The following is a 13,552-nucleotide window of genomic DNA, read 5'->3' as shown; positions in this document are numbered from 1 at the left end:
GAGAGTGCGGTCAAGAGGGCGTAGTTGTTGTGTAGATCGCTGGATTCAGTCCCCAATCACAAGAGGTTTGTTCTGCCGCTAGGCAACCATGAGCACCCTTGCTCGACGTATGCTGGACGGAAAGGCCTGACTTCGATTGGCAAGCTTGCAGCCATCAGCCTGAAAATTATCAACCGGACACGAAGTTTGCCCGTTCTAGTTCCATATGGAACATTGGACAGTAAACCAAATCCGGCGCCCTCTCGCACACTTTACATTTTCTGCACTACCAAATATCCACCTTTCAATGTAACCCCAAAAACTCGCCACCTTTCCAACCTCACGCTTTGCCCAGCCTGGCTACACTCATGCGTGTATGTACTTGGATCATTGGGCGCAGGAACTCCATTTTCCGTGGTGTAAACTATAAAGTTCTGGTGTAAACATCCAATCTAACGGCAGTCTGCACGAGACATTGCTTGTTGACGAGGAAAGCCTTGTGGCTAGAGTAAACGATGAATATCGACACACTCTTCACTAAATTTTAGCCTTCTTAACAGCTGTGGGTGAAGGAGTGCGGTCGACAGGGTGCGTTCAGTCAAGGGTTAGTCGGCTTGAAGAGACTGACACGGGTGCGCTGCTTGAGTGATCATGATTACACCATCCAGACACGACGTGCTTGAGCATCGATATGCTCCTAGACGGAAACCGCGGTGCAGCTTGTTATTAGTTCACCCGCCAAGACGCCCACAAGAGCTTAGAGCTGTTTGTTTGGGATGCGACCTCGTCACCCACCGAAGTGTGCCCTCGGCAATAGCGTTTCTAACTACTTTTGCTTGAGCGATGTCATGGAATCATGCGTGGTATGATACTGTTTTCTGTTGGCCCCGCAATTTATCGCTTTGTTTAATGGCTGTATCATCCCACTAGTTGTCTTTTCCATCCATGTTTATTACTACTGAATGCAAAGCTGGCTTTCAAGTCTGAAATTTGTTTCGACAATGTCCCTAAAATATTTTCCCAAGTTCTTAACACCTTGGCTCATAGCATTCTGCATGCTGTGGTGTGTGCCTTGTCTCTTTCCGCATCTACGGTCCAACCAATTTACTGACCTTTCCTTCTCAGGCTGCATAGGTACATCAGACTTATTGTCCACTGCTATAGTCACTGGACTTACAAGTCTAAGCCGATCCCAATAAAGCCCTCCTACACCGCAGATGATGTCACGGTTGTGATTCCCACGATCCACGACAACTTGGACGAGCTTCGGCCCTCGCTTGAAAGCATTCTGGCCACACGGCCGCACCGGCTGATCATTGTCACAACCGCCGACAAGTTTAAAGATCTGCAAGAGGTTAGAGAACGTCTCTCCAGCTCCAAAATCTGCATTCTCAGCACTCAGTACGCCAACAAACGTATCCAGGTGTGCGAGGCCCTACCCAAAATCACGACCCGCATCACCGTCATAGCCGATGACGACGTGACCTGGCCATCGACCATAATGCCGTGGATCCTGGCCCCGTTCGAGGACCTGAAAATTGGAGGCGTTGGCACATGCCAGCGGGTAAAAAGGGTTAGGGAGGGAGGGTTGGCGCTCAGGGTATGGAACTGGCTGGGCGCTGCCTACATTGAGCGACGCAACTTTGAAATTTCTGCAACACACAACATGGACGGCGGTACTTCTTGCCTGTCAGGTCGGACTGGCGCCTACCGATCTGAAATCCTCCAGGACTACGAATTCCGAGAAGGATTCATGAAGGAGGAGTGGTGTGGTAAGATCCTCAAGGCCGACGATGACAACTTTGTGAGCCGTTGGCTCGTTAGTCACCAGTGGAAAACTTGGATTCAGTACGAGCCGGAATGCGAGGTTGAAACCACGCTTGAAAACAACACAAAGTTTCTCTACCAATGTCTAAGGTGGGCCAGGAGCAACTGGCGGAGCAACTGGACGAGCCTAATTAAAGAGCGTTATGTTTGGAAGTAAGCCTCCCCCCCGACGCAGATCTGGAGAGACCCAGCAACTAATAGATGTTTTCTTTCTCCACAGACAACAATGGTGGTGCACATATGCGCTACACATTGCGACCTTCACCTCACTTGCCTTTGCCTTTGACTTCCTCATATTGGCAGCTCTGTGGTGGGGAACTGAGTGCTGGAACCCGGTTTATCGGAAGTTTACCTTTTATGCGCAGCTCACTTTCCTGGGATTTTCTAAAGTGGTGAAACTTGTAGGTTTGATCCGGCGGTGCCCAGCAGACGCCGTTTACGTCCCCGTGTCAATCCTTTTTGGATACTTCCATGGCTTCATCAAGATTTATGCCGGTCTTACTTTGCATAAGGTACGGAAACCTCCGCATGCTTTATGAATTTTCGACTATCTAACTTAAGAGGAACGCTGTAGACCTCGTGGGGAAGCCGGGATGATGGCAACACTGGCATACTCCAAGGCCCAGCCCTGTATTTCAAGGCACAAGCGCATGGCGACAGCACCGACCCCTAAGAAGTCAAGATAAGGTGTGGCCTGTGCTTTTGACACTCGTTTCCTGGTGGCTCGATAATGTGGGCCTTCACTTCAGGTGTCATATGACCCTGAAACTGGTGTTAATTGACTGGAGTGGGCTAGCACGATCTAGGGTATAGCGCTTTGAAGATATTATGCTCCCAATGCTGATTAAGCGTTAGAAATCCTGCGACGCATAGATATAGCTATTGTTTTGACGTTAATGCTGGATAAAAACAGCCTCATGGAATTCTTTACCACCTTCATTTACTGCTGTAGCCAACTGAATTCTCGATGTTGCTGGTTGGACATCGCTGCATATGCCTCGGAGTTTGATTAAATAGCACAAACAACGGGTATGTAGATATAACAGTGTCACCTTCGATTGTGCCACCCTGATGGCACAGAAGACTCGGACGCGGCGGCGAGTTGAAACTTTTCGATAGCCAAGCTGAAATGAACATTGACCTTGAGCTTCGACATGACGGATCGAGGAAAGCCTCAAGTAAAGCTTTTTGGGGCTCTGAGCTCCGTGCGTACAGGCCAGTCTGTTGAAGGTCGGGCAATCCAGTCCGAGCTGTTACGAGTGATGACCGGTAAGAAAGAGAGCAAGAAAAAAGTCAAAGGGAAAGGAAAATGAAGCAGCAGAACAGGACAACTGGGGGGAGGGCAGAAGCGCAGTTAATCAAGTATGGCACACTGTAGTGGATGGAAATCAAGGAAAGGTCGGGCAAGAGAAATGACGGTAGTTGAAGCAGAAATGGAGAGACAAAGACTGTGCCGAGGGATGGCAGTGGAAAAATCTCAAGGCAGAGCAACAACTTGTTTAGCACCAGCCAAAGCAAACGGTCCAGTCAGCAGTGCAAAAGGGTGATACAAACGAGGGGGCACGCCCATTGAGGCCAACCTCAGCTGGCCAGAACCTGGGTCCACAAACCAGGCCCATACAACCACACTTAGTCAAAAAAGCGAGTGAAACAAATATGATTGGAAGAACACTTGTCAATGAAATTTTGGATTGTAGTGTTGGTCGCAAAGACTAGAAGAAGCGAGATGAAAATGTAGCAGATATTATGGTGCATGGGGTGCCACCGTCCCTGGATACGTGCCGGATTCATCGTCCATAACTTCCCGATCCACTGCTCGGGTCTCAGGATGGTCTTTCTTTTTCTCTCCGTGCCTTTATCGGTGTCATTCTGGAGACAGAATTGCTCAGGTCATTTATCGTTAGTTGTGAACACAAGACTAAGAATCAAGTCTGATGGCACATACGGCATTTCACCGGGTTGCAGACGAGGATGCACGTGGGGGTACCAACGCAGGGGGAGGTTTTAACATGGCGGAACGTGCTAAGGATTTCGAAGATGCGGACAAATTGATGGCCAACACCTCGATTGGTCTAAAAAGGAGGCAACCGCATACATGTCCGTCTACGACGATCCTGATGCATGGAGGTAGGCAGGTATGAGAAAGGCTCGTGGGAAACACCAGGTGACCATTTCGAGACCAACGTCTGCGATTACCCAGGGCGGTTCCGGTACTGCATAGTGCTGAAGCTTTGCGATAAGCTGGATATCAAGGTTTTCCACCTTTGAAAGGGTCGCAACCGCCAATACAGTACCTTCTGATGAAAATAAAACAGGTATTCGGTCAAAACCTGCATGTTTGGCACGAGCCAACCGTGCAACACAGAGAAAAATGCCGTTTCAACCAGCTATAAGATATTCAATACATGATGAAACCGAATACTTGAATCACTTATGCCCCTTGCGATCCTCCTTATTAGACACCATTCCAGCGATTTAAAACTTTCCGCGCCTCGAGACATTCCTTGGCTAGAAGAGGTCTTGAGGTTGTTGCGACTGCCCTGTCCGATTTGGCTCTCACTGGCAGAGCGACTACATTTCGTCGCTGCCCACAGGCACAGCCTACTTTGCATTGTATAACAAGTGAGGTAACCAATTACCCTTGGACTTTTGGGGGAGCGGCGGTCAGGCTGAAGAAGCCAACAACACTTGGCGATGCACCTCCACCCACTGATGTGTCATTGATGCGCCGAAGGTACCTTGGGCGGCTCATTGAAGAGTGGAGAAATCTTTAAAACATTTCACAGAGCAAGAAATCTAACTGGCAATCTTGGTGGTCTCAAGTTAAAAATCCCCGTTATCGATGCCCGAAGCTCGTATGACCGATTCCTAAATACGATTATCAGCTCGGTAATCGGAAACCATGATAAGCTGGTGATACCATTTTCCTTCATGCATCTGCTATAGAAACGACTTCTAGGGGGCCGTAATAGGCTGAAACTTGAATCAAGTTCCCAATAAGAACATTGCGCAAATGACAAGCTACCATGTGCCTATTGGGCTGAAGATTCACCAATGCCTCGGCAGTCCCAGGAGCAGAGTATTTTTTTTTTGCCTGTAGGGCTGCCTGTCTCTGAGATAGTATTGGTAGGAGAAAGCACGTACAACTTCGCTATAAACGTGGTAGTATGCGCTCCAGCTTGGCCCGAGTAACACCACCTCGGTGCCACCTTCAAAATGCAACATTTGCTGCCAACAAAGCATCCATGCAGCGACCTGCGATGCAATAATAGAAACGGGGCTGCCAGATGACTCAGGCCAATCGAGTCCCCAGGTTGGTTACACTGCGTTATGTTGGCGACGCGGGAGGCCCGCCACCTCTGTGCGAAGCTCTGAAGAGTAACAGCTCTTGGCGGTATGCTTACAGGTACCTATCTAACTGTTTTTTGTGTCTTGAGCAGAAAACAGGGCTATTGCGTACCTACTATAGGTGAAGGACAGGAAGGGCTGAAATGCTGATAATTATAACCCAAGCGCGCCATCAATTTGGATCACCTATACAGCTCGCTGTTGGCGTTGAGTTTTTCACGATGATTGTCAAGGTTAAGGGGTCTTTTCCTGCGAACAGGTCCGCGGTGCCTTTGGTTCTCGCGCTCCCTATACGAGGTCCTAGGCCCTGAGAACCCGTTTTCATTCATGACTATGAATAACCTGGGATTCTTGCTTGGTAGCCCGGGAAAACACGAAGAGGCAGTGCAGATGCACCGGAAAACTTTGGCACTTAGGCAAAAGGTGCTGGGCCTAGAAAGCCCGTCGACATTTAACAGCATAAACAACCTGGCATCGGTGCTTGACAGGCAGGGGACTAGCTCAGTGGACACGCTGTTCGCCGCTAATCATTACTTTAGTGGACGACCAACAGATGTCTTCCCAAGTGGCAGGTAGAACTAAGAACAGGCTAGGCTATTCCCCATATTTAGCATTCAAACAAACATCGATGACAGTCATGTTGATTGAGATAACGCATCATCAGAGAGCCATCATTGCTTGCGTTGGACAGTTGAGCGACGGCGAAGATATTATGTTAAAAATATTTTACGCTATCCCTAAAGGGAGTGTATCAACCCAGCTACGTAAGTGAATCGGCTGTGTCTAGTGGCTTGGGCGATAAATTGGGGGTAGCTGCGCCTAATGTTCAATTCACTCTGGCCCAACGCTGAGCAAAAGCATTTTCCTGTTGCATTGGGCATTGTATATTGATTATACGGCTGGGAAACAGTCCGCCCAGCGCCTGCCGTTGTGGGATATTCTGGCTAAGACAGAAATCGCTGGGCGGTTGCGCAAGGTTGGTACTGAAAAACCGTCGGATTTAGGGTCCATGAATGCTTCGGGTCCATATCCCCAGCCAATCCTCCGCCTTACCGTCTTAATCACGTCCAAGCTCCACACGACCTTGACGAGATTGGGGTTTAAATCCTGCTCGCTGCTAACAGCATCAAATTTCTTGGCAGCGCTAAAAGATCCAATCCAAATACCTTCTAATTGTAACGGAATTACAACTTGGCGGTATTGCTCCCTTAATAACACGACAACAGTCTGCTCATGCCCTTCTGTCCAGGCTGTTCGCCCTCTGCTAATTTAGAAAACACCTAACGGCCCAGAACCGGGATATTGGGAGAGCGTCCCGTCGGCTGAACTAACACCTGGAACCTGGAAGCAGACTCATCGTAGGCATTGGATCAATTCGCATAACCCTGCGTCCTGTTAGGGGGCTACGCCTTCAGCTGATGCCGGTGTTGCACCGACCCTGGCCACGCGCAACCACATGCACAAGAGGTTGGCAACCTACATAGTTGATTCGCATTTAGCAGTACGCAGGCGCATGTTATATAGCTTTCTCCCTCGTAGAACCTCAATCCTATCAATCTTGCACTTGGAGTACGTCACCAAGGCAAAATACTCATACGTCCGACTAGTTGCACCAATCACCTCGCACAAGATCATAATAAATAGCTGGAAATACAAAGCCGATCGCCCACTCATCCAATGTTAAATATTTACAACACCGCAGCTCCCCTAAAAAAGTCGACAAGTCTTTTCCAAAATAAAATCAGGAAACGTCGGAAAACCATATTTCGAAAACTCGAGGAGCTACGATTGTGCGGAGCTCGTATTTATATTGTAATAAAACAGAACAACAAATATTTTACATACGATTCTGAGAAAACATAATCTTGGCCACCATCTTCGAATATGCTAGTAATTTTTAAATTAAATATAATATGCTAATCAATTCGTAAATATTAACCATCACTTACTAGGAGAATAACTATCCCTTGCCAAAGGAATATGGACCTGTAACAACCTCACTATCACAGTCAGGCATGGCAAAGTAGGCGGACAATCAGGAAACAAGGTGTTGCCATCTAGGTAAACTAGGGTGGCGGCAAGTGCCAACTCAAACGTAGCTCAAACTACATAACGGACGTTAGAGGCGGTGGCGCGTCGCTCGGGTCGTCGCGTCGTTCGTGCTGAGGAACGGGATTAATATCTGACCGATGGCGCTTAATTAATTAAACGCAGCATAATTAAAATTTATATATACGTTAATTGCATTTATAATAGTTTGTGCCCTCGTCCACCCCATTGTACAAAGCCCATATGGAGCGCAAATATACCCAAAATAGCCGGGAATCTGAGATAGTACGGGCCTAATCGAGTACAAGAATAATGGAAATTCGTCTTGGTCACCTCGCGACGCATGTTGCAAACTCAACCATAATTAAACAATAAAATCGTGAATGGAACCTCTAGCCACTTGAGCTGCGGTAACCAAGTGCTCAAACTCCAGCAAAATTTATCATTTTAAAAGATATTCCATGGTAATTTCCAGCCCAGTTAAAACCGGCACTAAAATCATAAATTGCGCGAACATATTAACACTGTATAAAGTGATGAAAATTCCACTCCATACCCAGGAGGTAATCTCGAATCCGTTTAGTCGGAGCTGGAGATAGTCCCGACCAATATTAAAACTGGACATTAAATTAAACCCGACGAGATACATTATCATAATTGAAGCCTTGTTTATCGGGCCGCTGATGGCACTCCTTTTTTATTTGCTACCCAGCAACATAAAGAGGTATTTGGTGAACCATGGCCCGGACATTATAAAAGACTGCACTGCTCTCAGTAGCGAAAGGAGGGGTACTTCGCCTGTGTGCTGACGGCTACTTGGCTTGCGACCACATCTTCAACCCTGCTGGCTGACGAAACCTGTCCAAAAGTAGAAGTCCACTTTCCATTGGGCGAGGACTCGCTATGCCAAATTCATGCAGCTGACAGACAGCCTGTTTAGTGGCTACAAATGGTCGCTGATGGGGGGGGGTCAATCAGACATGTTTGGTGGTGATAAGATTGCTGGGCCGCTACGTCCAAAATCCTGAACTCACAGTAGTTAAGAACTTATGGGAGGCCCGACATAGGGCTGTCTTCCATTTTAGGGTGGCCTAAATTATAGTTGAGAATCAACTAACCTAGTCGCCTGAGGGTAAATACCCAAATCTAGGATTTTCTACAACCGTTTGCCTTTTCACGATTATAGGCCTATACGTGCCAAAATATAGGGCTTATTGCTATTTACAGCGGTCGAATCCACTGGAAATACAGGGCTGGAATCCCTGAAATCCACAACTAATGGGTGCCCTGGTATATGTACCAATCCAGGTGCACGCAACGAATCGAATTTCGTTCGTTGAGTGGGTGCAAGGTAACCTACAGACTAATGTTCGTTGCAATAGCTAGCGGGCTATCTTATCAAATCTGGGCCCCTTAGTGGGTGTTTGCAGCGATTTGCCAGCGAATTGCAGGGGTCTTGGCCCTGAATCGCGAACCGAAAGCTTAAAACACGCACTATCGGCCTGAGTCAAACGCTAATATAGCGACCCCGCGACAAATATCGCAATATCCTCACGACTATACGTGCTGTAGGGATGCAACAATAACCAAAACATGGCCTGAAATTCAGGCTTTCCAACGGTGCAAAATGCACTTTGATGCACTAGCTACGAACATCTCCGGGCTCATAACCTGTTAGTTATGCCGCTGTTCAATTGGCTGCGCGCATGAAAAATGCAGCCAACTGCACTTAACGTGCGGTCGCAGGGCCTTTATAAGGCCTGTTCTTAACAAATCCAATTGCCTTTTAATTGTAACAGAATAACAATTTGGTGGTGTTGCTACCTTAATAACACGATAGCAGTTTGCTTATGCCATTTTGTCCAAGTTGTTCGCCATTTGCTAATTTAGAAAGCACCTAACGGCCCAAAACCGGGATATTGGGAAAGCGTCCCGTCGGTTAAATCAGCATTTGGAACCTGGACTGGGCGCACAATTTGTTTGGCACGTATAAGAAGGCAGATCAGATGCACCGGAAAACATTGGCATTTAGGGAAAAGGCACTGGGCCCAGAGAATCCGTCCACACTCAGTAGTATAAAAAAACATGGTATCATTGCTCGAAAATCAGAGAAATACGAGGAGGCGCAAAAAATCTACCGCCAGATATAAAATTCGAATGTAAGTGGGCTATAATCCAAAGACGGAATCCACTACTAAAGTTGCAATGATCGACAACTGGGCTGGCGATGCAGACAAGGGAACAATGGGTGCTTGGAGTAACATAGTATCTTGACGTGACTTGCAGTAGAGTAGTCCCCTTTGGTGGACAATCAGCTGAATATTCATGCAGTACCATATAAACCCGCACCCATAAATCAACGAGAGTTTTTGATGGCCAATTAAAATACTCTAGTAGATCCTCTTGATGGATGTTGCTATTATCGCCTTTTCCCAGCCCTTTTCAAGCGTCTGGCGTCGAATTTTCAATCCGAGGAAGCAGCAGACGCTAAATGGAAAGCCCGACATGCTGAGCGAGTAGAGGGCCGAACTGGTTGGCAGACTGGAATTCAGCCGTAACATAATGGTGTGCCTGTCTGCGGCCTTCCCAAATGGACTTTGCAAGCCGCCAATCCCTATGCTTGAACCACAAGCTCTTTTGGAGGTGAATTGGAGGAGAGATGAGGACCGACAAACCAAAATTACAATTGGCCCGAATACGCCGCATGCAAAATATTCGGCTTTTCCAATGATATAATCTGGACCAGTTTCCATTTCACGGAATTGTTTGTTTATGAGGTTGGAGCAAGTTCCTTGTTATTTTCATCAACATCCTCATTTTCCAAAAAAAATCCCGTTTCACGCTTTTGCCCTACAAATTCCAATATACCATTGCTTATACCACCCACGGTCAACGCTTGGGTTTGAGAGCCTTGAAGATCTTCGCCTCTACCCCACGCCTGCTCTTCCAGCCGAGTGGTCCGTGCCTAGGCATTTGGTCCTCCAGCTAAACCTCTTTGCCGGCCAACTCTACATCTCCTCCTTTGCTGACTACACTGCGCTTTGTGACATGCTGGGATTGGACTGGGAAGGTGGTGGGAAAGACGGGATGGTGGTCTGCGCAGACGGCTTCGTCGACCCGGCATCGAACCCTGGAAAGATCCTCAAACATTCCTTTAAAAATAGTCCCGTCAGCTTCCTCAAAGTGTACCTGACCAAGGTCCGTCGCGACTGCGAGTCGATCGAAAAGACCCATATGGGCAAGATCCTGAACGCTGTCATTTTGCGACCCGAGGACTTTTAATCTGAGACGGGTGGATACCATGGTCTGGGAAACAAGTCTAATTGCTTTGGTCAGATGAATTGGGCGCTTTTTTTCTCTTTCTATTTTCTTCGAGATATTTCTCAACCGCTGCAATAATGGGATGGATTTCAGCAATCGGCAACCACGGACGCGGAGTTTTATTTGATTAGAATATATGTGTTCGGAGAGAGAAAGGCGTGCATGTAGATGTGATAGGCAAAGTTGATCAGCTAAGTGAACTAGCTACAGTCTATAACGGATGAGGTCACCCGTAGTATATCGGCACATATAGAAAATTGAGGCATGTGCTCCATGCTGTGCACACCTTCTGTCCAGGTCTACTCCCTGGCACAATCAGGTTTCGGCCTTTTTCGTTGCTCTTTGTCGAGTCTGGCAAAAACTTCTAGCATAGTGGCAATCCGCCCTGGCCTTTCGCAACGTTGACGTGCGCGTATCGTCATCCTTAGCCGGAAGTCGTTTTGCTCGCCTTGTGATCCAACGAGGTTTTAACCCAGGCTTCAACATTTCGCAGAGTTTTGCGTGGGCACGTTTTCCTTTTAAGCAGAAAGCCCTGGATTTCGGCAGGTGATATCTGGTTTGAAACGATTTTGGAGCCAAATTCGGCTGCCATTTTAATAAGCTTATTTGTATCGGTGATGGAAGTCTCCAGGTCGTCCTTTTTGTCGGTAGCGTCGAGTGGACTTAAATATTGCGAGGATTTGACGCTTTGTTCGGTGCTGTACAAGCGCTGGAATAACTTACGTGCCTGCTGTTGCGTCGTATTGCGAAAGGCCATTTGTAAGTCGACGCGACCGGGGCGGACAAGGGTTTTATCGAGAGTTTCGGGCTTGTTGGTTGTTATAATAAGTATGCGACCCTCATGCGCCGCCACGCCGTCTATGGCGTTAAGCAGGCCTGACATGGATATACCTTTTTGATCGTCTCCATGTCCCCTGCCGACCTTAAGGGCGCGAGCCAGGTCTGCAACCTTCCACTCGCTGGGTCCTTCTGTCTTGGTTTCTGTTCTGATCTCACCTTCGGCTCTGCTCATTCCGGCTGTGTCGATGTCCTCCAACAGAACGATGCATCTTCTCGGCAGGCCGTTAAACAGGGTGGATAGATCCTCATCGCTCAGCTGCGGCTCTATGAGGCTGATAACGTATATTTCAAGCCCGAAGACACCGGCCAACGCAAAGGAAAGTGACGTCTTGCCCGTGCCCGGAGGGCCGTGGAATAGATAACCCCTGCGCAAAGGAATGCCTCGGTTCGAATACCAGCGTTCCGTCTTGGGCTGAAGATACTCGTTCATATCTGAAAGCACGGCCGTCTTCTGCTCCCGGTCGAGCACGACAGTGCTTATGGGACGAACTGGACGTTTCGCGACCTCTCTCCACGCCCGGTCGTGGAATCGGCGTTGTGGGAGGCTATTGGGCCGCATTATGAGCGTTTTATCGCCGTGGTCCTTGTGGTGATGCTTCCGGGCGTGGGCCAAAAACTGCTTAATGGGCTCTAAATACACCGGGGGGTTCTATTTGTCAGTTAGGTATCAAGAGCGCTATATAATTTAAGCTATAACTTGGGCTCACCTGGGGAAAGTCCAAAGGTGGAAATGATGAAGGTCTCTTTTTCCCTGATAGTGACGGCCTCAGATTCTGTGTTGCTGTTGTCCATCACGGATCTCTGCTGCCGGTCAATACTAAAATACTTGCCCTGGAATGAGAAGATGTGGGGACCAGAGGAGGGGGTATAGCGTATTGGCTAGTTTGAGCAAATTATCAGTATATGAATTGTATTATTATCCTTTCCAACTCACCTTGATCGACCTAAAGACTGGATGTACCCACCGTGGTTGACTTTTGTTGCGAAAAGTTCAAGTACTCAATGCCGTTCTCAGAAATTGTTGCCAGATCTACCTGTCGCGTGCCGTCTTCCCACACGGACTGGAAAGCCGTTTCGGCTATCAGCCGCCTCGACCTCACGGTCCGGGGCTGGGCGGCCAGCCAAGCCATGACATGTTCAAAGATTTCATCATCGCTGGACACGGAGATTTTCGATGTTATATACTCAAGCGTGAGATGCCACACGACCGAAAAGAACTGACGTGTCAGGTGGTAAGTGACCCAAGCAAAGCTTGTTGCAGTGACAAGTGCCGTCGGAAGGTAGGCGCCGAGGCTCTGGTTGACAATAATCAAAGTTCGTATAAGTGGGTTGCCGTGTACTCTACTAATCAGAGGCATGATAATATCCTCGATCCCCAGTTTGCTCATGAGAAGGCTCCCAGGAGTAGTCGAGACATTACCGGCAGAAATATTGTCTGTCGTGGACATGTTGAGGTTTATCGGTTTCGAGATTCGACGTTTAAAGTTTCGATATTAGCACGAGTAGCCCGATGGTAAAAACAAAAAGAGCAGGATACTGTTCATCTTATAGTTAGCGGGGGGAAAGGGGACCTAGATTCGAGGGTTGAGCGATGTGGCTTATACGCGTCTTCTTTACGGAGCTGCACGTTTATCGTCAATAGAGGCATGAAAAACATCTTATGCGCCCTACCACTAAATCTTGAGGCATATCACAGTAACAATAAACCTTCTGTCTGATCTAGTCACAGATTTGGTTGAAGCCAAGGTCTGACAGCGTAGCAGTCGCGTTACACAGGTTCTTTTTTCGTTCATATTTCAAAAACAATTGGACACAGCTCGCCGTGTTCGCCTGCAGAGTTTGCTAGGATGCGCGATATTTCTAAGTTACAGGTCAGAATATGAAATTGATTGGAAGACAGTAAAGCTTTGGGAATTGTATCCCAAAACATACAATCAAACACGCCGATCAGTCGCGTCTTTCTGTGAGTTATTCTCGTCTTTGTGTTGAGGCAATGGCAAGGGTGGCGGAAGCGTCGTCGCGAACGCCAAACACAGCTTAGGAATGTGATGCAAGACCGCGAACAGCGGCAATTGGCTCCATTTGGACGCGAACGCCAACCTGGTATATTCTTACGCGTCAAAGGTCTCCTCCAAACATGTCCGCTCGGCGTCAGAAATAGCCTGGCAAACGCCGAAAGAGGGGAGAC

The 13,552-nt window shown here is 47.9% G+C and overlaps 5 protein-coding genes across 5 annotated transcripts; 4 read left to right on the top strand and 1 right to left on the bottom strand.

Moving 5' to 3' along the window:
- Positions 1–980: 980 nt before the first annotated feature.
- PgNI_01127 (uncharacterized protein) lies at positions 981–3,234 on the top strand (the record flags this gene model as incomplete). The annotated part of the gene is made up of 4 exons (XM_031121202.1): positions 981–1,042; positions 1,105–1,959; positions 2,027–2,318; positions 2,381–3,234. The coding sequence occupies 4 exons, from the start codon at positions 981–983 to the stop codon at positions 2,477–2,479; spliced, it is 1,308 nt and encodes a 435-aa protein (XP_030988349.1). The 3' UTR covers positions 2,480–3,234.
- A 1,859-nt stretch (positions 3,235–5,093) lies between these two features.
- Positions 5,094–5,730, top strand: PgNI_01126 (uncharacterized protein; the record flags this gene model as incomplete). The annotated part of the gene is made up of 2 exons (XM_031121201.1): positions 5,094–5,200; positions 5,388–5,730. The coding sequence occupies 2 exons, from the start codon at positions 5,094–5,096 to the stop codon at positions 5,728–5,730; spliced, it is 450 nt and encodes a 149-aa protein (XP_030988350.1).
- A 3,186-nt stretch (positions 5,731–8,916) lies between these two features.
- Positions 8,917–9,353, top strand: PgNI_01125 (uncharacterized protein; the record flags this gene model as incomplete). The annotated part of the gene is made up of 2 exons (XM_031121200.1): positions 8,917–8,942; positions 9,152–9,353. 2 exons carry the CDS (start codon positions 8,917–8,919, stop codon positions 9,351–9,353), a joined length of 228 nt encoding a protein of 75 aa, XP_030988351.1.
- An 898-nt stretch (positions 9,354–10,251) lies between these two features.
- On the top strand, positions 10,252–10,485 carry PgNI_01124 (uncharacterized protein; the record flags this gene model as incomplete). Its single annotated transcript, XM_031121199.1, has 1 exon — positions 10,252–10,485. The coding sequence occupies one exon, from the start codon at positions 10,252–10,254 to the stop codon at positions 10,483–10,485; it is 234 nt and encodes a 77-aa protein (XP_030988352.1).
- Positions 10,486–10,687: 202 nt separating this feature from the next.
- On the bottom strand, positions 10,688–12,930 carry PgNI_01123 (uncharacterized protein). Its single transcript, XM_031121198.1, has 3 exons — positions 12,330–12,930; positions 12,072–12,243; positions 10,688–11,994 (listed from the first exon to the last, which is right to left on the bottom strand). Exons 1-3 carry the CDS (start codon positions 12,810–12,812, stop codon positions 10,949–10,951), a joined length of 1,701 nt encoding a protein of 566 aa, XP_030988345.1. The 5' UTR covers positions 12,813–12,930; the 3' UTR covers positions 10,688–10,948.
- Between the last annotated feature and the right edge of the window lie 622 nt (positions 12,931–13,552).

The sequence above is a fragment of the Pyricularia grisea genome, assembly GCF_004355905.1.
Source record: "Pyricularia grisea strain NI907 chromosome Unknown Pyricularia_grisea_NI907_Scaffold_1, whole genome shotgun sequence".
Classification (NCBI taxonomy): domain Eukaryota; kingdom Fungi; phylum Ascomycota; class Sordariomycetes; order Magnaporthales; family Pyriculariaceae; genus Pyricularia; species Pyricularia grisea.
Note: the sequence above shows the minus strand (reverse complement) of the source record. Positions and strands in the feature narration are given on the sequence as shown.

What these genes read in the sequence shown, in the direction of transcription:
- PgNI_01123 (XM_031121198.1), bottom strand. Translation starts at nt 12,812, where the DNA reads ATGTCCACGACAGACAATATTTCTGCCGGTAATGTCTCGACTACTCCT. An exon ending in CGCAACAAAAGTCAACCACG is followed by an intron (nt 12,244 to 12,329) that starts GTGGGTACATCC and finishes TGCTCAAACTAG; the next exon opens with CCAATACGCTATACCCCCTC. An exon ending in CACCTTTGGACTTTCCCCAG is followed by an intron (nt 11,995 to 12,071) that starts GTGAGCCCAAGT and finishes CGGTGTATTTAG; the next exon opens with AGCCCATTAAGCAGTTTTTG.